Source organism: Phyllostomus hastatus, unplaced genomic scaffold (genome assembly GCF_019186645.2).
Source record: "Phyllostomus hastatus isolate PE091 unplaced genomic scaffold, TTU_PhHast_1.1 phas_contig_137, whole genome shotgun sequence".
NCBI classification, from domain to species: domain Eukaryota; kingdom Metazoa; phylum Chordata; class Mammalia; order Chiroptera; family Phyllostomidae; genus Phyllostomus; species Phyllostomus hastatus.
This window is the reverse complement of record NW_025333583.1, coordinates 10427442-10450988: the sequence shown is the minus strand read 5'-3', so window position 1 is coordinate 10450988 and position 23547 is coordinate 10427442. Positions and strand designations below refer to the sequence as shown.

At 47.0% G+C, this 23547-nt stretch overlaps 1 protein-coding gene across 1 annotated transcript in view; it reads right to left on the bottom strand.

The window, feature by feature from the left end:
- MARCHF4 (membrane associated ring-CH-type finger 4) overlaps positions 1 to 23547 on the bottom strand; it is an 87347-nt gene that overhangs the window by 10915 nt on the left and 52885 nt on the right. The window contains exons 2-3 of the mRNA XM_045852318.1: positions 10396 to 10551; positions 5213 to 5405 (exon numbers count right to left, since the gene is read on the bottom strand). Of these exons, the coding sequence (XP_045708274.1) occupies positions 5213 to 5405; positions 10396 to 10551 (349 nt within the window). The remainder of the gene's footprint in view (positions 1 to 5212; positions 5406 to 10395; positions 10552 to 23547) is intronic.

Here is a 23547-nt window from a genome sequence, read left to right as displayed (position 1 = left end):
TGGAGAGAGGTGGTCATGCATGGGAAGCCATGGGGGTGAGGGAGGGCATGGGTGAGATATGAGTTCATAGCTAATTTGTAAATTTCGATATTCCACATGCAGATAACAGCACATAGACTGAGCCTCACTTGCTTATTTACATGGTTGATGCCTATTGGTTGTTTGGCCTGGGCCCCCCATCACTGAGAATCCCCGGCAGCCACAGCTTTCAACCTCTGAGAATTATGACACCTTCTCCCAATGGAAGTAACTTCAGAATCCTAGAATGTCAGAACTATAAGGACCTTGGAGGTTAGTAGGTTCAACCCTCTCATTTTACAGATGTGTTACCTGAGTTGTAGAAAGTGGAAGTGACTTGCCCAAGGCCACAGAGGTACTTAGTGGCCGATCTGGTTTTCAGACCCAGATCTTCCATTTCCTCGTCTCTCCCGCTGCATCGTGCGGCCTCCCCCATATTTTCCAAGTTTCCTGATCAGGGAATGAAAAGGTTTGACAGACAGGCCATTTCTAGCCCAAAGCAAGGAATTGTTGTGGCATACATGTATTTTTAGTTCATGTGAATTAAACTTAAGTTTGAAAAATAATGTTTTTAGTTCTGTAGTCCTGATATCTCTGCTGCCACCACCCCCTGCCCATTTGCTAAAAATCAGGGTTTGAATCCCTTTATTTCAGAGGGCAGGTGCCAGGTAGCTCTAAATCATAGATAAATGGTAATCATAGGTAATCATAGGTCCTGAATGGACAGCACACAGAGGAAGCTTTAACAAAGCATTTCAAAAATAGTTTTGTTAATTACCATGTTCCACTGTTTTAAAGATTTGGAACAAGATCAGAAAGGTTGCTCTCCTTCCTCCCCTTGACCCCATTCCACTCACAAGCACAAAACAAACGGGGAGGATGAGGTCCTCATTTTTGCAAAGTTGACTTTTTGATGGCCAATCTCTTGGGTCTGAGGAGTGAAAAAAAATGTTTTTGGTGCCAAAGACCTTAATTAATTTGCTCTTGTTAAATTCTAATAACTTGACCCACTGGAGCAGAGAACGTCCCATTTGTTTTCCGTGAGGCTCTGTCAACTTCTCTGCTGGGGCAGACAGCGTCATTAGAGATGACGGAAGAGGAGGCGGGTGGAACCAGGACATTCGATGTAATCAGATCTTCTCATTGGGGGGACATGGGTGAGGGAAGCCAAAACCTTCAAGAAGCACTGCTCCAAATAACAGCAGACTCTCAATTATGTGAGGACACGGGGTCAGGCTCCCTAGGCTGTGACTGGATTCAGCAAACATTTATTGAGTGCCTACTATGAGCAGAATCTGAGTGCCTCCTAGCCTGGCCACTCGTGTTTAGGAGTGCCTGCTCCTTTGCATACACCCTCTTATTCAATCCTCTCAACAGTTCTGAAGACAGTGTTATCATTCCATTTTACAGATAAGGAAAGGAAAAGAGAGTTTTGCGGGGACCCTGGAACCTACACCAACGTGGACCCTGCAACCACCATTGTGAATCTCATCTCCTCCTTCCTGAGCTATTATTTGGGGACCAAAAGACTAGCCCTGGACTAGAATGTGGAGCATCCTGCAAGGACTCACCTGAAGAGGTAAGCCAGACCTGCCTTGTGGGGCCATGGTTCCTGTCCTACATTCCTCTAAGTGAATCTGGTGTCAAGTGTGCTCACTGGTAGTTCTATGAGTCTGAATATCTAGTTGAGTCTAAAAATGAAGATACATCTAGTAGACATTGCATGCTCTACTTGATTCTCCCTTCCAGAGAACCCCTAAAAAGCTGATACTCTAAAACTACTTGTGCAGTGCTGTGTGTTTTTCCTCAACTGGCCAGCACATTGCAGAGCAGGAGGAGTGGCCTGTACTTAAACTTCACCCTGAAAACCATCACCATCACTACTGGTCATCATTACCATCCTCAAAATCATCATCATCGCAACCACCATAAGAATCTGCATTTCAACTACTTCCTGTTACCTCTCTCTCCCTTCTCTGTCAATATTATTCCCATTTTGATTTTGTCTCCCAGCATTTCTGCCTGTGGGCAGCCTGTCCTAGAAAAACACTGAACTGAGAGTCCTACTCTGCTGCCTGACTCAGTCTAAGACAAATCCTTCAGTCTCAATGTTTTACCATCTAAAACATGGGAAGAATCATTCTTGACCCTGGGCACATGCTCTGACACTGAATTAGCTCCAGTTCTAACCAACAAAATGACAGAACAATCTAAACATTTTAAAGATGAGATGGGCCCTGGCAGGTGTGGCTTAGTGGATTGAGTACCCAGCCGGTGAACCAAAAGGTTGCTGGTTCAATTCTCAGTTTGGGCACATGCCTGGGTTGCAGGCCAGGTTCCCAGTTGGGGGCTCATGAGAAACAACCGGTCGATGTATCTCTTGCACATCAATGTTTCTCTCCCTTTTTTTCTTCCTCTCTTCCTTGCTCTCTAAAAGTATATAAATAAAATCTTCAAGAAAAAAAAGATGAGATAGCCTAAATATAACTGTATCTGACCACATTTGGATGGCACCAAAAGCAGTTAGGATCCCTATGCATTCTTCTTCCATTCACTGACTGTCTCTAAGCAGTCACTGGCCTGTCAGACCAGAATGGATAGATCATGGTATAGCTATGCATCTGGGAAATTGTGTTTTCCTAAAAGCTTAGAAGGAAGGAAAACAATGTGAAAACTCTCAATATTTAGCTCACTTTGCTTCTCTCAGAAATTGAGTGACTACATGCAAGATGGATGTAAGAAGAAAAAGAATTAGAGGGAGAGAAATGGACCAGGGAGAGGCAGGCAGATAGGAGGAGATACTAGGAGAAGGAGAGACCAGAGCACCAAGCAGGCCAGAGTGGGTGTGCTGGGTGGCTGAGAGTCACAGTGAACAGAACAGGCCTGTGTGTGAGGGCTCCTCCTGTAAGTGGGCCCAGCTGTACCAAAGTGGCAGATGGCATCTGCAGGTATCCCATAAGTGACGCCATGGGACTCCTGCTATCTGATGCAAGAGAGCTCATAGAAGGAGCACTTGACTGCCAGTTAGGAGACCTTGCTTCGAATCCCAGATGAGCAAGCTTGAGCAGACTGCTTCCCTTCTCTGGGTCCCGGCTCTCAACTGCAAAGCAAAGGAGCTGCACTGGTTGATTGTACAATCTCTTCCTTGTTCAATTCTCTCAGTCTTCAGATCTATGGAACCCTGAGTGGTAGACAGTACTGATGCTCCTCTATCTCACCCAGGCTTCCACCAGGGGAGGAGAATACTTCCCTGCCCTACCACCTTTTTGATGTAAGGTTTGTTGGTAACGTGCATTGGCCATTGTCTGCGGGCAGAAGGAGCAGTATGCCAAGTACTGAGCTGAAGCTTAGAGAAGCACTGCAAATATCAACGAGTCCTTTTGTGCTCCTGCAATTGGTTAGAAGAATAGGCCCCTGTATCCCCTTCTCATTTAACATGGGTCCCAGCATGAGGAAACATTCAGAGCAGGCCCAAGCCCAATGCACAGTTGGAAGCTAAGCCCAGCCAAGCCCAGCAGAGCCACAGCCATTTCATAGACTCGTGAATGGAAAATAAATGATTCTTGTTGTAAGGCCCTGCAATATTGGAGTTGTTTGTTACTGCAGCCAAAGCTGACTAATACACCACGTGACAGGAAAGCTTGTGTCATAGATGCTCACATCAGGGACAGATCAAAAACCTGCCTGAAGGAGAATGAAGGGCAGCTGGAGGGGCCCCTACAGGAAGGCCCTCCAGTGCTTCCCCCTCCATGCCAGAGCCCCATACTTCCATATGGAGACACACCTGGTTTTTGGCATCAACAAACCAGGTCTCAGCAGGAGTAGGAAGGGAGTTTTGTGGGAGAGGGAACTAAATGAGAATGCCTCAAAGTCAAAGTCCTCCCATTAACAGTCCTCTCTTTTCCACAATCCTCCAGACCTGGTCAGTCTGTCTCTTTCACTGCCTATAGACCACCATTAAAAGTCTCTTGAACTGGGAGTGGATGTACTGGTTTTGCTAGCACAAAGAGGCAGTAAGATGCTTAGATAAGTTTACAGGTTCCATCATCACTGGTCTCTGGCTGCTGTAATCAGTATGCAAGTCTCCAAACTCTCTAGTTCTAATATGAAAGGACCCCAGAGAGACTCACATGAATATCATTCCAGCCAAATTCTAGCTAATAGATGTTTTTCTGCCAAACGAGGCAATGTAGCATTTTGATCTAATACACAAACCAATGCCCAGAGAAGACAGCTGTGGAATGCTAATGCTGTTAGTACTATGGCCTAGGGGGTCATCTGAGAGTTCTGGGTCAGGATGTGCAGCCAGTGCTTAAGCATTCTTCATGTCACTCAGGGAAAACCAGGACCATTCCCCATCCCCTAAATTATTTGAGCAAAGACTTCCAAGTTAATAGCCACAGTCATTTCTCGGGAAAAGCAAAAAGACCCAGCCGTCCACCAACCAACCTAGCATGAGGGAAGACAGAGGAACACAGATTTGGGAATGGGATAAGCAGGAACCTAAGTGGTAAATTTCCAACTTTTTTCTAAACACCGAAGCCTTTCAAATAGAATCTTACCTGAAAAGGAAACATATGTCAATAGATAAAGGAACAGAAGCTCAGGGTGAGGCAGGGGTGAAGTTTCAGAGCCTGTCTTGGCAGCATCCCATTGCTCCCTCCTGAATGAAGCTGGGTGTGGAAGCCCAGCGCTGCGTACAGTTTGAAAATGACTAGAGAAATCTCGGGCATTGGAATAGGCTTGTGGAAAGCTGAAAAGAGGAGGCAGGCATCACTGATACTGTTTCTGGGCATTTTGCTGAGAAGAGAATGGAATTCAAGGTACAGGTGTTCCTTGTTTGGCTAGGCAGCCATGGGGTACACAGCAGAGAGGAAGCTTGCAGCATCCTGCTGGAGGCAGATAGGGTGACCAACTGACTTTTCACAAATCTTAGTGGCAAGCCTCCTTATCCTTATATTCAACCAGGCAAGACAGAGTTGCCTGGGAAATATTTAGATCTTCCTTCTTTCCCTGCTTCTCCCTCCTCTGCACTCCTCTCTCAAATCTAAACCACTGGCACCTCTCAAGCTCACAGATTTCAAGGCTGGTGCCTGCTCTGCTTTGACCTTCCTGAGGGCGAGACCTGAGGGATTTGTCTAAGCCACCATCATGTGGCTTCCCACTTCCCTTAGAGACAGGCCCCCGGACTCACCTATGCACACCACGTCCATGAATCCATACATCCCGTAGCAGATCTGGAAGAGGAGGTCTTGGCGCTGCCATTTTGCTGAGGGACTGAAGGTTGACCAGATGAGCCAAGAGATGCTGGCAATGAGGAAAAGGGAACCCAGGATGGCAGCTGCAATCTGAACCTTCTCAATGACTGTCAGAGAGATGGCCTGCCACTGCGGGAAAGAGAATGATAGCTTAGCTGTTGCTCAGATACCCTCACCCCACTCCCATCCCACTCCCACCCATCTTCCTTCTGTTGTCCCAAACTCTCACTTCTGGTTTAGGATTTAAACCAGGGCTTTCCAACTACCGATACAGTGGATATTTTTGCAAGTTTCTGAGTTTTACATTGTACTTCTGATGGGGAGGAAACCTATATCACACCAAATGATCAAAAGTCATTGTAGGGTTGGGGCTCTGGGCAGGCATGGCTGGGAAGGAAGGCCTTTGTAATTGATTATGATACCTACAGAGAAATAGAAAGGAGGAAGTGAAATTGCAGTACTAGTGCAAGCGGTGTTCCAGGGCCCAGGAATATTCTTTTCAGAGCAACACTTTATTTTCCTACTAATATGTGCTGAGAGGACACAGGCTTTTCTTTACTTTCCTACAGCAGCACCTGGCATGCCATTTGATACACATGCTAGAGATGGCCAGTTCAATGGACAAGAAGAGGACACAGAATATGAGGGAGAGATAGGAAGAACAGTATAATTTACTGACTATATATGAACACTGAGATTTCATTTTTTAACAGAAAAAGAATTACACCAATAGCAGTACTGATGAGTGGGTTAAAGACTACGGTGTGGGTAAGCTTGAATTCAGAAATTCTGCCCTTCTATGGCTGATCTAGGGAACAGAGGCCTAAATAAGGCTGGAGTTGGATGTTAGCTTGGGATCTAGTCATGTTGTCATTCAGTAAATAAGTACTGAGTATTCTCCATGTGCCAGCCACTCTGCTAGGTGCAAGAGACAAAGTAGTAAGCAAAAAACATACTAGATTTCTGCTTTTATGGAGCTTACAATCTAGAAAACAGACAACCAAACAATTACTTGCAAATGTACTTTATCAGGAGTAAGAAAAGGAGGTACCCAGCACTGTGAAAGTTTATACAATGGGGATTTGACTTCCCAGAAGAAGTGATGCTTGAGTTGAGTAGGAGTTTACTAGGGAAAGGGAGGAGGGGCGAGTGCTCTGGGCACAGGAAAGAACATGAGTGAAGGCCCTGTGAGTGTGAAACCCTGGAAGAAGGCCAGAGTGAGTGGAGCAGAGAGACCAAAGAGATTGTAGGGTGAGAAAGCTGGAAATATAAGGAAAGACCATGTAGAATCTTGAAAATATGCACAGATTTTTTACTTTATCCTAAGAGTAAACACTATGCTTTTGAACAATTTGAGGCAGTGAAGTTGAACACTTTTACAAAGAGAAGACTGGGAAAGGTAAAGGGAAGGGCAATCTCCTAATTGAAGGAGTTTGTGTAACACCTTGTGGAAAACAGCCCCGAAAGCATTTGCACCTGCACTGGGGGAAAAGCAGACTACCTTCCATCTGCCGACAGTGAGCCCTCACTCCGTGTTAAATGGCCAGGATGGGAGCCCTGATTCTGGCTCTAGCTTGCACTGACCAATGGCCCGCAGGGAACTGTAACCATTGGAAAACATTCCACTCTCTAGCCTAGATGTAGGACATCAGCCTTTACCTTTAATTATACAGATAGCATCCCATTACAGGTAATTGGGCCTTTAAATTTTCCACTGCTTCCCTCGGCCTAGGGTTACACAGAACAAGGGATTTTTCCAGAAGATGGACTGATCCTACAGACTTTGCTCACACACAACCAGTGCTTTTTACAGAGCCTGCCCCACTGTCTGTGAAGAGGGTTTCTGACTGAGCTTTTTGTCTCTACCATGAAGTCATCAATAACCCTCACTTTCTCGTGTTCCAGACTTCAAAAATCCCAAATCCAGAGGCACAGAAAGGTCCCAGGTCCCCCTAATTCCTAAAGCCCTTTTTACCAGCCCCCAAGCCACCTATGGAAACTAAACAGGGCCCCTGACCACAATCTGGAGCACGATGAAGAAGGACCGGGGTGGGGGTGTCACTGTCAAGGCTCTCTTCCTGTCTGTCCCATGGGAGGTCCTGCCAGGGGTGTCAGGAGCAGAAGCACAAGGAGAAAGCAGAGAACAAGAGACTCTGACATCTCAAAGAGAGGCTGGGAAGGTGAGAAGGGGCTCCAGGGGTTCCATGCTCTGCCATCACCAGACGCCCGGAGCTTAGCTCTAGGGCAGATTCTGTAGGCAGTATCATGATACTCTCTGTGTTCTACCCCACAGTGAATGCACCGACCAAGGGGGAAGAGCGTGAGGCCTGCCTGGCTGCTTTCTTCCTTATAACAAGGAGCACTGAGCACGGTGCCTGGTGACCCAATTCCAGCTGAGCTCTGCCCCGACTTGCAGAGTGTGACCTAGGAGAAGTCAATACATCAGAAAGTCTCAAGTTTCCCTTTTGTAAAAGTGGAAGCAGCAATAATTGGAAATAATTGGTCCCACTTCCTAGAGTATTATGAGAGTGAAATGAAATAACTCTCTACTCAGTGCTTTGAAGAGTATGGGCTGCCATTATTTCTATACTTCATTATGTTTCAGCAAAAATAGTTAGGCATGTGGAGATGGGGTCTTCCTGAAGGTAACCATACTCAGCAAACTCAGTGCTGCGCACTATAGGGTAAAGGTTAAGGGCCTGACTCAGGAGTTAGACCCCTCGGATGCAACCCTGCTCCACCAGGGTAACCTTGAGCACATTGCTGACCCTTCTGTGCCTCCATTGTTTCATCTGTAAATTGGGAATATTAACAGTACCCACTGCACTGGGTTGTTTTCAATATTAAATGAGATGATGTATGTGAATACTTAGAACAGTGGCTAACCCCCAGTAAGCACCAAACATTAATCTAACTGCAGTTCAGGTATAGCCGAGATAGCCACGAAGCTGAGGCCACAGGGCCACGCTGAAACTCCTCCTTTCTCAATGGCTCTCCTGCTAGAGCCACAGCTTGCAGAGAGACACTGAGATAACATGCTGTCACAACCACTTTTTCTCACGACTTCGTATGGGGTCTGGAGAACACCTCCCCTCACTGAGCAGCGGTAGCCCCGGGGCCCCCACCTACTGCTCCGCTCACTCGCAGGTGGTCTGGCTGGGCTATGGGAGCAGAAGTTGCCCCACTGAGGCTCAGCAGGCAGCTAGCTTCATACTTGGCTGGGCCCAAGGGACCCAGGACACACAAGTGGGGCAACTTGGGCCACAACCACACAACACTGCCACTAACCCAAACTACCGCCTTCTCCTGGTGCTGTCTGGAAAAGTAAAGTGGCATTTACTGAGCGCACATTGCTGCATTTCCAAAAGTGACACTCACAGTAGTAACCTAACAATAAATTAATAGAGCAATTTTGTCAACACTGCCACTTGCTTACTGTACTTATGAGATTGGAATAACCTTCCCCTCCTCTCTCACACACCCCCAGGAGAGAGCTATCCCTAAATGGTTTTTCATTTTACGAGTCAAAGGCCAGTGCCCGTTGTGAGCCAAGGGGGCGCTTAGGGGTAGACGTGTAGGTTTGACTCTGACCCTCCTCCGAGGCTTGAGTCAGCTGAGAAGGAAGGGGAGAGTTAATGCACCCAGGGCGTGGAATCAGCTGTCTCATGACGCTGCTATTTTAAGACGCTGCAAGATTTGAAATGAATGACTAAAGATGGAGCTGGCACTGGGAGAGGCACCTCTTGTTCTGACCCCTCAGTACACCACCAGGATGGCTAAGGTGCCTGGAGGGGTTGGGGGCATGCAGTGCCCCGTGTAAAATTGCATAGTGTGCAGTTTTATCTACAATAAAATGCCCTGGACACTGCAGCTCCACACATTCAGGGGGCCCCACCCCCTCATGCAGAGACCCCCACCCCACCATCACCCCCAAACCACCTGCCCTCCTGGGCTTGCAGGATCAACTCCCTCCTCCCCCTCAGAGAGGAGGAGTGAAACAACCGTGCAGGCTGTTCAGGCTCCCATCCTCACTAGCCTGATGGCTGATAGGTTATGTGGCAGCTTAACCGGCTGACCATGCACAGGTGGAGGTGTTTTCAGAAGCTGAGTGCTCTCTATATGCGTGCACCTCGAAGGGAAAGCTGTTTGGGTTGGAGGATATATGAGGCGGTACAGGGCCAGCTGGCTCCTCTGGGATGTTGGATGTGTGAGGGATGAGGTGGGGGGCCTCTCAGTTCTCGCAGGCCTAGCCCTGTCTGAATCTGTCTGGCAGGCACCCCCGCCCCCTGCTCCGAGCCCTGGCTCTCCCTGCCCTAGCCCTTCATAGTAGCCTCTCCCCTTTTCCCTCTTCCTTATTGCCCATTCTTCACTTTTCCTCTGCCTCCCTCTCCTGTCTCTTCTCTATTCCTCTCTGGCCCCTTGTCACAAGAAGGGTGATCGTGAACCAGCAGCATCCGCATCACCCCCATCACCTGATAGCTTATCAGGAACGCAGAAGCTCAGACCCTGCCCCAGACTCCTGAATCACGTCTGCATTTTGACAAGGTGAAGTGCATGCACATTAAGGTGTGGGAAATGCCTTTGTGTTTCCTCTGCTCTTACTTCTTCTTTTCCCCGCCCTTAGCTTTATCTCAGTCTTGCTCCTCACTCCCACCCTCTCTTTTTTCCATCCTGCTCTCTTTTGCCCTCTGACCTTTCTTCCTTCCTGCCTTTCTTCTTTTCTGTTCTTTTTTTCCTCCCTCCCTTCTTCCTTCCTTTTTCTTTTCCTGTTCTTTCTGCTTCCATCCACCCATCCATCCATCTCTTATTCTCTTTTCTGTCTGACTCTCCACACTTCTTTCCTTCTATATCTATTTCTCTCTCTTTGCCTCATTCCTTTCTCTTCTTCTTGCTGAAGCTTGAGGAAAAAAAAACCCACAAAAGTTATTTCAGTTCTTCTTGTCCAAATGTCATCTGTGGTCTTGTCCACCTAACCCATCTCATGCTTTTTCTCCAAACGTCCCTGACCCCAAGGGGAAATGGTCCTCCCACCAGAAAGCCAGGGCTGTGGGAGAGACCACAGGCTCCAGCACCCCAGCAGCCCCGGCCCCCGCAGCCAGCACGCAACCCCTGGTTGTACCTGCAGAGGATTCTTTGTGCTTATGGCAATGACGTGGTACTTGTAGTAACATAGCTCACAGCTCCAGCAGCCCCGTTCGCTGATCCACTTGATGAGGCAAGGCTGATGGGTACACTTGACAGAGCCGTCACAGCGGCACGGGCTCAGCAGCTCCCCCTGCAGGGAGAAAGGCACAGGTGGTGAGGCCCAGAGTCTAGCTGACAGGCACGAGGGCAGGCCGGCTGTAGGCTTGGGTAGGCCAGAGCTCACCACTGAAACCAGGCCACAGGCTTTGTTGGAAGGCACCAGACCCCAGAGAGGAGACTCCAGCCTTCCCACTGTGGAAGCCAGGCAAGTTCAGGGAACTCAACTAACAGTTCTAGGCCCTGGGTCCTGTTCAGTGCTGCCTACATCCTAGGGTTTCTGTGAAAATGAGTGAGTTGAGTCCTACGGAAGCCTTCTGCCATCTAAAAGGGGGTGTCAGCCTCAGCTGCCTTCTCTTTAAAGACTCAGCCAGGGGTCTCAAGTTCAAATGCTCTCAGGGTTAGACAGGCAACACAAGTGACAGAAACTAGCTGGTGGAAAATGGGACAAATTGGAAGGCCCAGACTCAAGTTAAAGGGATGGCCACTCAGCTCCAGCCAGCTGCAGTCATGGAAATCTATGTGGCAATTCTTTTTATCCTCACCTTGAGGACATTCTTTTCATTGCTTTTAGAGAGAGAGGAATGGGGGGAGAGAGAGAGAATCATTGATGTAAGACAGAAACATCTACTGGTTGCCTCCCGTACCTGCCCAGGCCGAGGCTCCTATGAGCCCAGACAAGGGATCGAACCTGCAACCTAGGTATGTATGTGCCCTGACTGGGGACTGAATCCGCAACCCTTTGGTTACAGAATGTCACTCCAACCAACTGAGTCACACTGGCCAGGGCTATGTGGCAATTGTTATGTAAAATCTCCAATACTTAAATATTGACAGCTAGTACAGTTTTTTGCCAAAGTTTAGCGCTCTGGTCTTGAGCCTTTGCATTATACTGCAGACCAGCTCATAGAGACCCAGGTCCCCTCTGTGAAGCCTCTCCACCCGGGTGTCAGAGTGACAGAAGCATGGCAGGTGGGGCCAGGCTTGAGTCCAATGCACCCGAGGAGGTTGGGCTGGCCGGGTCCCTCTGGACAGCCTCAGGCCTTGCTGGGAGTGGCTGGGATGATCAGTTGGGGGAACTGGAAGCAAGGAGGCAAAATACCCACTCTGTTTTTCCACTGTTGACAGGCCATCTTCACTGAGGCTCCAGGCCCTTCCCACACCTCTGTCACAGCATTTACCCGCGGGTCTCTGGGTCACAACATTGTTAACCCTCACGGGGACAATATCTGTTCATCTCTGTATCCTTAGCACCTAGTACAGCGCCGAAAGCAGGCACTCTGCCCAACTCTGACAGTGGAATGTGTGTGTATCTGTTTGATGAACAAGAGGTTGTGTTCCTCTAGGACCTGGCCAGCTCTTGCTCCAGGTGGGCAGCTGTGGCACCTGGAAGAGGAGTAGAGAAGGAAGGAGATGCCCACATGACTGGGCACTCGCAGATCCCATGAAAGGCTAAAAGCCCTTGGAATGGAGTTGCCGCTGCGTGTCTCTGGGAAAGAAACAGGAGGAGGGGCTGTGAGGAGGGGTGCTGGGGGAGAGGCAAAAGCCCTCATTATTCATGGCAGCATGTCTTAGGCTCATTTATTCTAACAGGGTGAGCTGGGTTTGATTAATTGGGTTGTTAAGCAGCCATGTCAAATTGCCGATCAGGTAAGAGACATTACTCTTGGTCCCGGGCAATGGCACCAGGCGACAGTGAAGGCTGCACTCCTTGCTTCCCAAGCAGCAGACATGTGACAGGGCAGGAGTAGCTGGGCCACGACTAATAACAAGACCTGGGCTCTCTATCCTGGCTCTGGATGGGGGACCACCAGGGCTCCCATTCCCAGCGTACTTATGTGGGAAGGGGGTGCTGGGGGTGTGACCTGGTCCCAGTGCCTGGCTGTGCAGCCAAGAGGTCAAAGGTGTGCTGCTTTCCTTGGAGCCCCTGGCCCCCCACTGTCTCCCTTAGGACTGGACAACCCAAGAATAGGGACTTTTCAGGCACCACAAAGAGTAGAAAGCAAGGACACCAAAGCTGTTAGAAAAAGTTAACTTTGATGAAGGAAGCAATCCAGGATTTTAGGAAAAAAGTAAATCTGCAAAGAAGCTATTTTAACCTTGGCATTCATGCAAGTTTTATATTTTATGGTTTTAGTATATTACATATTGGGAGGAGAGTCACAATCTTTTTTTGGTATATATAGGGCTCTAAGAGGTCTTAACTAGACACTTTACTGTCTTTGACCGGTCAGACCTGAACTTCATCAGGAGAAAGAGAAGTGGAAATGAGCCAGCAGTTGGAAGGATTCAGTTTAGACTCAAGGATGTTCTTCGCAGGAAGCTGTTAAAGGCTAACATGGTGGAACATGGAAGCGGAGGTGGCAAACGCCTCTCAATATAAGAGGGACCTCTATCAAAGAGAGAGGTCCAATGACCAACTCAAGGTCACTCACCTAGCCAGTGGCACGGCCAGAATGTAAATTTTTCTGACATCAGACTCTGAACTTCTCAACACACTGCGCTGCTCACTCCCCTTCTGCATCCTACTCCGTGCTGTCCCTCCCCGACCTTTGCCCCTGGGTCTCTTCTCTGTCTCTCCTTCCCAGATCCCACACCTTCCCTGACCCAGCCCCAGCCCCTCCACCAGGATACAAACTTGTTTCCTCTTCCACAGTCTGGTAATTATTCTCTCATTGTTTCTTCTGGGGTTTGAGCTGCTCTGGCATACCCCACAGAATGGGCCCCATAGGACAGGTCCCAGCGGGTAGGAGAGGACCGGCCCCTCTGGCCCAGGTCCTGAGGCCCCAGCCTTTGGGCTGGGAGGATTATTGTGATCTTGTCCGTGGAGCTCCGCAAACTCCACAGATCAAAGGGGCTTGTTAAGTGCAAAGAGTACCACACACTTTCTTTTTTTTTTAAAGATTTTATTTATTTATTTTTAGAGAGGAAAGGGAGGGAGAAAGAGAGAGAGAGAGAAATATCAATGTACGGTTCCTGGAGGCCATGGCCTGCAACCCAGGCATGTGCCCTGACTGGGAATCGAACCTGAGATGCTTTGGTCGGCAGCCTGTGCTCAATCCACTGAGCTATGCCAGCCAGGGCCACACACTTTCTTGATGATCTACTTTGAGATTTGGGGCCCAGTGATGGCCCTGGAATTGACTCAGGTGAGAAAAAACAGTTCTTCTCTAAGCCCCAGGCTCCCACGGGACACTGTATGGGATAGAAGGGAAGAGTGTGGTGTTTGGGGTCAGACTCCTTAGGTTTGAATACTTCTTCACTGCTTACTGGCTGTGCAAACTTGGGCAAGCTTCTCAACCTCTCTGAGGCTATGACTCTTCATCTTCCCATTGTGGGCAACTCTTACCCTCTCAAGGGTGGATATGAGGGCTGACTGAGATCATGCACACAAAATGCTGGATGCAGTGCCTGGCACAGGTAAGTCCTCTCCTGAAAATATTACAGTTCTAACTCAATTTTCCTAAGGATTTTAATTTCATGGTTTTTTTCTACTCCAGTTCTACTTGATTTTCCTACTGCGAAACAATTAAGGAAGGGATTGCCCTGACTGGGTGGCTCAGCTGGTTGGAGTGTTGTCCTGTACACCAAAAGGTCATGGATTCGATACCTAGTCAGGGCACATATGGGAGCAACCAATGAATGTTTCTCTCTCACACTGATGCTTCTCTCTCTCTCTCACTCCCTTCCTCTCTCTCAAATCAATAAACATATCTTCAGGTGAAAATTTTAAAACAATCGTTAAGGAAGGGAGCCATGCCTTAAGTAAAAGATCAACTGAGCCCGGAGAAAGGTTGAAATTAAAGAACTAAGAGTCTGCCCTCTGAGGTGGGTAAGTGGCCAGAACTTGGATCTTCTGACTTCAGGCCCAGGACTGTCCTCACTTCAGGCCCAGGACTGTCCTCTGTGTTATCATGAGGTCACTGAGAGAGTTTGGGGGCCCCCATCCCTGGGGATGCTGAACAGAAAAGGGTGAGCCCTTGGATAGATTAAGTGGGGTCATTCTAGAGTCAGGATGCAGGTCAAGGTGAGCCACCACCCTTCGCCGTGGCTGAGCTGGATGGTGGGAAGAGAACAGGATGGGTTCTCCTTCCTGCCAGTGACACAGCAAGTGGCAACTCCTTCATTGGAGTCTCAAGGACTCCATTCTTTCCGTTCATTTTGGGCTTGCTTCATTTTTTTCCCCCCTCTCATTCTGAAAGGACTTGCTTCTGGAGTCCTTAGGTTACCTGGCTGCCATGGCAGTGGCAGGTAAGCCGAAGACTTCTACTTCTGCCCACACCAGGCATCCCTGCCATGGAGCAGACAGAAGCAAATCCAGGAGAGCCAAGCAAAGACAGCCCAGCCCTCCGCAAGGTGAAGTTCGGGGAGATCAAAACAAAGGAGCTGAAAGAAACACCAGCCTTTGGGTATAGTTCAGAGGCCTCTTCCTTTAGTGAGGCTAGTGTGGTCGGTAAGAGTTTGGGCTCTAATCTCAGACAGACTTGGGTGTATCCAGGCCCTTACAATCTTCATGACTCTGAGTGAGTCGCTTAACCTTTCTGGGCCTGATTCAATCATTCTTTTATTCATTAAACATGGATCTGGTACGTTCTAAGTTCTGTTCTGGGTGTCAGAAATACAGCAGTGAATGGAACTAAACAAAATTCTCTAGTAGGGAGAGACAAACAATAAAAAAGATTAGGAAACAGAAAGTATCTAAGCTGCTATCATGTGCTATGGAGGAAAATAAGCAGGGGAAAGGGAAATGGAATTCCAGGAAGGTGGCGAGGTGAAAGGCTTCACCAAATGGAGACATCTGAGTGAAGTTTTGAGGAAGCTAAGGAAGCAAGCCATGCAAGTGTCTAGGGACAGAACATTCCAGGGCGCGGGGGGGGGGGGGGGGGGGAGGTCATCCAGTGCAAAGGCCCCAGGGCAGGAGCATGCTTGGCACGTCCCAGGGACACTAAAGTGGCTGGTGTGTCTGCGGCAGTGTGAATGAGGCAAGAGAAGTATGAGATAAGGTCAGAAATGTACAGGGGATGAAAAACAGTGGTAATTAGGTGAAGCCAGTGGGTTATTTACTGTGAATGAGATGGGAAGTTATGAGAGTATTTTCAGCGGAGGATGTGACTTGATCTCACTGGATTTGATGGGATCGCTCCTGCTGCTGTATTGAAAATAGACTAGAAGGAAGTAAGGGCTGAGCAAGGAGACGGAAGGCTGCTGCACTAATCCAGGCCCAGGCGAGCAATGACGGTATTTTAGACCAGCATGGTAGCAGTGGAGGGTCCAAGCAATGGTGTTTTTTAATACGTTTCTAAGATACAGATGTTGGGATTTACAGATGGGTTGGATATGATGAATGAGAGGAGGAAAGTCAGGAACGCTGCTGACTTTTACCTGAGCCATGAGAAGGACGGAGAGTTGCTTTCGACTGAGATGAGGACGATTGAGGGAAGGCAGAGTTTGGAGGGTAGATTGGAAGCTCAGCTATGCACATGCCAACTTTGAGATGCTCATTAAAGTCTAAGTGGAGGCATGAAATAGGAGCTGCAATGTATAGTAATCTAGAGTTTGGGGGAGAGGTCCAGGCTAGGATACAGATTTGAGAGTCATTGGCCTACTGATGGTGCTTAAAGCTACAAGCTTGGGTGGAATCACCAAGCAGTGAGTGTAAGTAGGAAGGAGGCGAGGTACTGGGGCCGCTCCCTAGAGGATGTCAGAGCTTGGGAGATGGGACAGAACCAGTAGAAAAGGGGGAGAGGGAAGCTCGATGAGATGAGAAGACAACACGATGTTACAAAAGCCAAAGAAGACAATGTGTTTCAAAAAAAAATAAAAGGGAATGATCTGCCCTGTCAAATGGTGGGGTGATGGGCCACATTGGTTGAGAGCCGAGGGCTAACCATACATTTGGTGAGTTTCCTTTGATTTCTTCTATTTTTCCAGGGGAAATATGAGGCATGGCCATGAGTTGGAAGTGGATGTGAGGGAGGAGGTGTTTGACTTCTGAGAATTGGTATAACATACTCATCCAGGAGAGACTGAGTGATCGGAGTAGAGAAATAAAGAATGACTGCTGGCAGCACTGAGGGTCCTTTCTATTACAGTGAAACAGCTCATCTATGAAACTGGAGAATATATAGATGTAACAGAATGTATTTAGCACCATGCCTGGCACACAGTAAGCTCTCAGTAAATGCTGCTTCGTATGTAAGGGGTTATAATATGGGTTAAAGAAGATCCTCTTGTCTCTAAGCCCACCTTCTCACCCACCTTCTCACCTACTTCAAACATTGATCAATATCCTTTTTTCCTTCCTTCCTGCTTCATATAACATTCTCTTCTTATTAGTAATCCACATGTTATAAGCATTTCACGGTTTTAATAATACTGTCATAGACATTCTACCTTTTACTACCACAATAATTAAATGAGGCTAGTAATTATTTCTCCTGTTTTACATATGCAGACAACCACTCAGAGAGATTGTTCTTGTATAAGAGAAAGGCGGAACAGGACTCAGAAGCCAGTGCTGTCCATCAGGCTGCCTGTACCCACAGCATCTCTGTCAGCCTCTGTAGCCTTGTCCATCAGATCCTTACCTTTCCAGCTTTGATAAATGGATGATATTACTGGCTCCCCTATTACCTTAAAAACACAAATTTGCCCCTTTTCCTCTCCTGTAAACCCAATTCCAAGCAGTGTTCACTGGGGACTAATCGATGTGGTGGTGGAGGGGAGGTAAGATGGGGTTTAAGTTCACCCACACTCCTTCCTCATATCCCATCCTTGATGAGGAGGAGGCATTTGTTAAGTAAAAATTAAGAGAGACTGTTGTAAGCATAGCAATGCATTCAAGTTTTCTCTTAGTTGCATTTTAGATTGATAAGGAAGATTACTGATGCCTGTAGACGCTCTACTGTGAAGACTCAGAGGACCTTAAAATCAGAAGGTCCCCTCCAGGGAGGACCCAGAACCTGTGTGTTGGGATGGAGAGAGTAGAAAAAGTTCACTGGGACTGTAGAGAAGAATAGGAGAGATTCCAAAGAAAGTAGGAACCTCCCAATGTCCATCCTAGGTAGCCTCTGGACCTACAGGACAGAGAGTTGACTTGATAGGGCAAATAAAGAACTTTGTAGATCACCCTCTTGGACTTCACATATTTGGGGGACCAACTAACAGTAAGGACTATCATGTAAGGACAGTAATGACCCTTTCTCCCAATTTCAAAGGTACAACCAAACTGGCCCATGATATTGACCAACTGTTTGTGTATCTGTAATCTGATTTGATGGTGGAGGGTTGGGGAAGGAGGAGACAGAAGGGGAGCACCTATGGGGCCAGTGGATTGAAGGAAACCTAGAAGATTATAAGTGCCTTCCTCCTGCAAGAGGCCAGACAATGATGTTTTGATTCCACAGACCTGTGTGAGGTCAGCATATACTAGTACTGGGATCAAGAAAAATGACCTACCATGAAGACCTACTTCCCAGCAAAGGCTGTGATGCAAAGACGAATGGGAGAGGGTGTGACTCCTGCCTCTCTGAAGGATGGGAAAGCAAGTTTCCCCCTTATCTATGGGAGGCAGGCTGATGTGCAAGATGACCTTCCAATATCCTGTGGCCCTAGGATCCATTATTGTACACAGATAAGCCGTCCTCAGTTCTCTGCATATTGTGTCAGGCCATGTACGGGCAGCTGTGTTTTCTGCCCAGAGCCCTTTCAGGACAGCCTTTCGCTCTGGCACCATCCACAACATTTCCTGCCCCAGCCCCCCTTCCTGCCAGGCCCCGCCCAAGCTTCTTAGCACCCCTCCCAGTGGTGCCAAGCCAAACCCTGGCTTCAAGAGACTAACAGTGTATGGACACTGGCGGAAGGAAATAAGAATTGCTGCAAGATACTTTTATTTTCAAGGAAAGAACTCTATTACTAAGTGGAAAAAACAATTTTAAGGCCTTAATGAGCTGTAGTTATCTATACAAAATCCAATTAACTACATAATTATTTCTAGTTTTACTCTCATACCAGTAGCTTATTTAACACATTCACACACATACACACACACACCTATAATCTGCTCCCTCTTCATGGAAAAAACTTCAGGCTTCCTGTTTATCAGATCAAACAAACAAACAAACACAAAGACAAGGAAAACACACAGAGACACAAACCAAACCCTCCAAACCATGTTTTCTCATTTTCATGACAATTATTTTATTATGGCAGTGTTTTTCTTCCTACAATTTAACTGGTATGAGACAAATGTACCTATTCCTTCTAACTGCCTCTAAATTTACTCAGCTGGTACTAGAAAGAAGTTAACCTCACAATAATTGAATTTAAATAACACTCAGTTCCATAAAGTCAAACATGATCTGCATAATAAACAAACCAAGCTATCCACGGACTGGTGGAAAGAAAGGTCATATTTTATGTGTATATTCATAATCATATCTGTATTATTAGTGACCTAAATATACAATAGGCTGTCCATTTGTCTTTCTGTACAACCCATAGTTACCATCACCATCATTACCAAAGAGCTAAAAATTAAAGGCTAATCTGCCCTCAGACCTCTGCCTGACTCAATCGAAAAACATAATTTCGATAAACCTTGACCAGCCAGAATTGCACTATTTGCACAGAGCAGCAGGCTGGGCCTACTTCCAAGGTTCCAGGCCACCGGGCTGAAATTCCAGAGATTCCAGGTCACTGTGTCCTCTCTCTTCCCCACCAGCCGGGCCAAGCCAAGAGCACAAGTCAGTGGCAAGTTAAGAGGCTAATGCTCAGTTGCCCCTGGGGTCAGCCCTCCCCAGTCCCTCTGCACTGGCAGAGTGATGCTCAGCTTCAGTTGTGCAAAAGCTTCATGTCATTTGAAGAGGCTGTGGTAAAATTCTGCAAAAATTAGTTTTCAATTATTGTAATTAATATATCATTCAGTGTGTTTAGGGGATACAGCAAATGTTACAAGTGTAACCGAGCTTTGGTGACATGTTACACTTCACAAATGTTATGAATCACAGCCCTAGACACTTAGAACTTGATGTATGGCTGACTTACAAAGCAAAAAAGCAGAGTCTTTGCTGGGTGTCAGTTCCAGTTCTGATGCCCTCTGGCTGGTGACCTTGAGTTTCAGCTATCTCAGCCTTGATTCCCTAGGTCTCAGAATTTAGTGTACATAAGAATTACCTGGGAAGCTACTCTACTTCTGATTTCATGTAGATTTCCTCTTCCTCTCTTCAGACAAAGTTGGCTAAGGCTCATTTTGTGTAGCTCTGGACCAGATACTCCTTAGCAAACCTTCTGTCTCCTATATCACTCTAAGACTCTTGCATATACAAAGATAAAAATAAACGCCAATAGCTAGAACTTACTGAGTACATACTATGCTCTATATGCAAGCTTTGACTGCTGGCTTCAAATCCTGGTTCCTCCACTTAGTTGGTGAGGGTGTTGAACAAGTTACCCACTAGGAGCCCCAGAGCTGTCACATCTGCATCTATACTGATTTACACGTGCTACTGTGGCTGCCTCTCTTACTAGCGCACACTTACTGAGCATGTGCTGGGGGCCAGATATTATTCTAAGCACTTGACATACATGAGGGAGTATACCATGGTTACTGGGGCCAGTGGACCCAGACTGGCTGCCTTGAATCCTTGCTCAGCCAGCGATGACCTGTGCAACCTTGGCAAGTTTGCCCAAAGGTAATGCGAGACCAAAAATACTTCCTGCTTCCCCAGGGTCCCGTGAGAATTCCATGAGATAATACACAATGAGAAGTACTTCAAACCCTGCTCGACATATAGTGAATGCTCACTGTAAGGCATTGTTTACGGTCTCTCACTCGCTCACCTAACCTGAGTCTCTTCACATCCTAACAAGAGGAGGTGGGCAGAGGCGGCTGCCCTCTCCCCATGCGAACCAGGGGTCTCTGTGGTAAGCTCCTGGGCACCTGCATATTGAGTACAGGTAATAACAGTGTGATGAATTCCAGGAGCCTCCAGGTGCTGCTCTCTGTCCTGTCGTTTCAGGGGGATAAAAGAACAAGCAAAACAGATACCCCAGCTACCATCCACCTGGCTGCCTTGGTATCTCTTAGGAGCCGCCCTCCCCAAGCCTCCTTCCCCCACAGGCATGTGATTCTAGATTCTGTGGTGGAGTCAAGGAAAAGGCATCAAGCTTTGAGTGTTTACAGCCAACACTTCATTTTCCACCTTCCCCTTTCAGGCAAGGCGAACCTGTGTGTTCATGGTGCCACATGAGGGCTCTGCAGTGCCCTTGGAAGTACATGAATGGACAGGACAAAAAAAAACAGGGCAGGGAGACTAAAATGATCTTTATCGGGAAGAGTGTAGTAAGGAAAGGAAAAGACGAGAGGAAAAAAGAGATCTTCACCCTATGATTTCCTCTGCCTGCTTTATAAAGAGATTGCAGCAAACATGGAAATGGCTTTCGATTCTTTCTCTGTATGGGACTTGCATTTCTGCTTTGTGATGAGCTTCATTCAGATTATACTCCATTGAGATGGAAAAGCCTGAAGCCCAGAGAAGGCAGTGGCCTTCCTTAGGGTGCTGCAGTGGGCAACACTGAAACAGGAAACAGTTACAGGCCCCTCTCGCTCTGGGTTCAGCACTTCAGAGAGTTCACCCCACATCCCTATGGGATTGATGCCTCTCGCCAGGTGAGACCAAATCCCGAGCCAGCTGCAAATTCAGCCCGGTCCTCTTCACACCTCTCAAGGAAGTATACTATTCCTAAAGTCTTGGCTCCAGTTCCCCGTCAGGAATAAGCGTGCTAAGTAGAATCTGAATTACTATGGCGTGTGAATAGACTCCAGTCTGTTGACTACAAGTTTCTGCTAAGCTGTTCCAAGTGGTTGTAGCTTCTGTCATCTTGGCAATTTCACTTTTTGTTTGGAACAATTTTATATCCCTTACTTCTGGGGCTGGGAAAGAGGGCCCTCAACAGCGCTCCTCTCTATCCCCCAGCCTCTGCTCAGACGGGGTGCTCCTGTACAGAGATGACACCAGTAAAGGGGACCTCAGAACCTCCCATGCTTCCCAGTGCCTTCCAGTTTTCCCTTTCAGATCCATCTATGAGAACCAATGCAGGTCAAGGCTAAAGCTCATAGAACAGCCCAAGTGCCTGGACTCAAGGATTGGGGGCGTGGTATTTATGCACCAGCACTGTTTCCCTCCAGAAGACAGACTGTAATCCCCAGTCTCCTTCACTCAGGAGCCATTCAGCAGCCTGGGGTGAGCACTCAGCCCTGGTGCCGAGAGCTCAAGGGGGCGCCTGCGCAGGAGACACACACACCTGAGGACTCACTTTCTTAAACACATCCGGATTCTCAGCTTTTGCCATTGGTTTTTAGGTCTGCATTTCACTTCATTAGTGACTGCTATGTAAAATATTATTTCCCTTTATTTAACAAGGAGGTAAAGTAAGCAATCAAGATGGTATTTTCAATCGTTTTCTGGGATTTGGCAACTCAACACCATGTTCCCTCTCCACTTATACCTCATGATTTTTTAAAAATGTATTCATCTTCCCTTCAGTCATCATCTATCCATGCTGAAAAGTCCTATTTTTAGATTCCATTCTCGTGTCATGCATTATTTCAGTCATTTATTTCTAGATCTTCACCAATCTCTTAGGCTTTTAAGGTAAATTTTTCTGCTATGTCTAAGATAGCCAAGGATCTGCATGTCCAGAGGCTGGGAGAGAGAAGGTCATATCTTAAAAATGTGTAGAGATATATTATACATCAAAATTTTCCTCATAACAATAGCTACCCCCCATGCACATAATTTCCCCCAAATCAGAAATATACAACCTGTTATTAACTTGTATTTTTCCACTCACATTATGACATAAAAATTTTCTCATGGGGACCCATGATTGCATGGGTCATATCCATAATTATATCCTTAAAAGACAGTCCAAGAATGGAATTACTAATTCAAAGAGCATGGACATTTTTAAGGCTGTTGATAGATGGCTCCAGATTGGTCTTCGGGAGAGACCCCAGTTTCCATCCATATCATTATAGTATGTCAGTATCTGCTACTGTTGCCCCATATTCAAGGTCTTGTCCTTTCTTCAAAATTGTATGTACAACTATTAGTAGTGTCACAGCTGGGACTGTGAGAAGGAGGGCTCAGCAAATGTAGGCCGTCTGTTCCTTTCTACCTTTCTTTCCACTGTAGGGAAGAAGCAGGAGGTGGCTGTAGCGTTGGCACAGAGTTAAGTTGGGGATTGGCAGCAATACAACCCAGACATTCTTGGGAAAGAGTTTCATCCATGAAAGAGAATCAGGAGGCACCTAGCCAGCTGGAGGCTGCAGAATCTCAGTCTGGGTACTGTGGGGATTTTTTCTGCTCCAGGGAACTGATGAATGATACAGATGACTCAGAATGTTCTTGTCAAGATTCTCAGCATAGCCCCGTCTCTGAGATGGCATACTACATGGCTAAAACACCTAGGGCAAAGGGCCCCACATTAACCACGCTGCACCTGGGTAATCACCCATCATTGCCTTTTAAGATACCTAAATATGAGAATACCACATTCCTCCCAGCAATACCCTTGTGTGACTGGGCACCTTTGTTGTAGAAAACATATCATAATCTAACCTGTGTCTTCCTGCTACAATTTCAATCTTTTTCTATCTTTTCATGAAAAATGGACAATGCATAGGCTTTAAGATCAAACAACTTCTGTCTCTGCCCTTTACTAGTACCAGTTAGTTCTAGCTACCAATTAACTATGCTCTGAATATGTAACCCCAAAATCAGTTGCTTAAAATAAACCATATATTATGTTCCAGAAGCTGACAAGTTGGCCCAGTGGTTCTGCTCATCTGGATTAGCTGGTCTTGGCTGGGTTCGCTCATGTATCTGTGAGCTGGTGACAGGCTGGCTGATCTAGGACAGGATGGCCCCCTTCTGCTCTCTTATCAGCCAGTATTTTTCCACTCACATTATGACATAAAAATTTTCTCTTGTTTCCATCATGGTGGAAGAGTTCCCACCAACAAGGA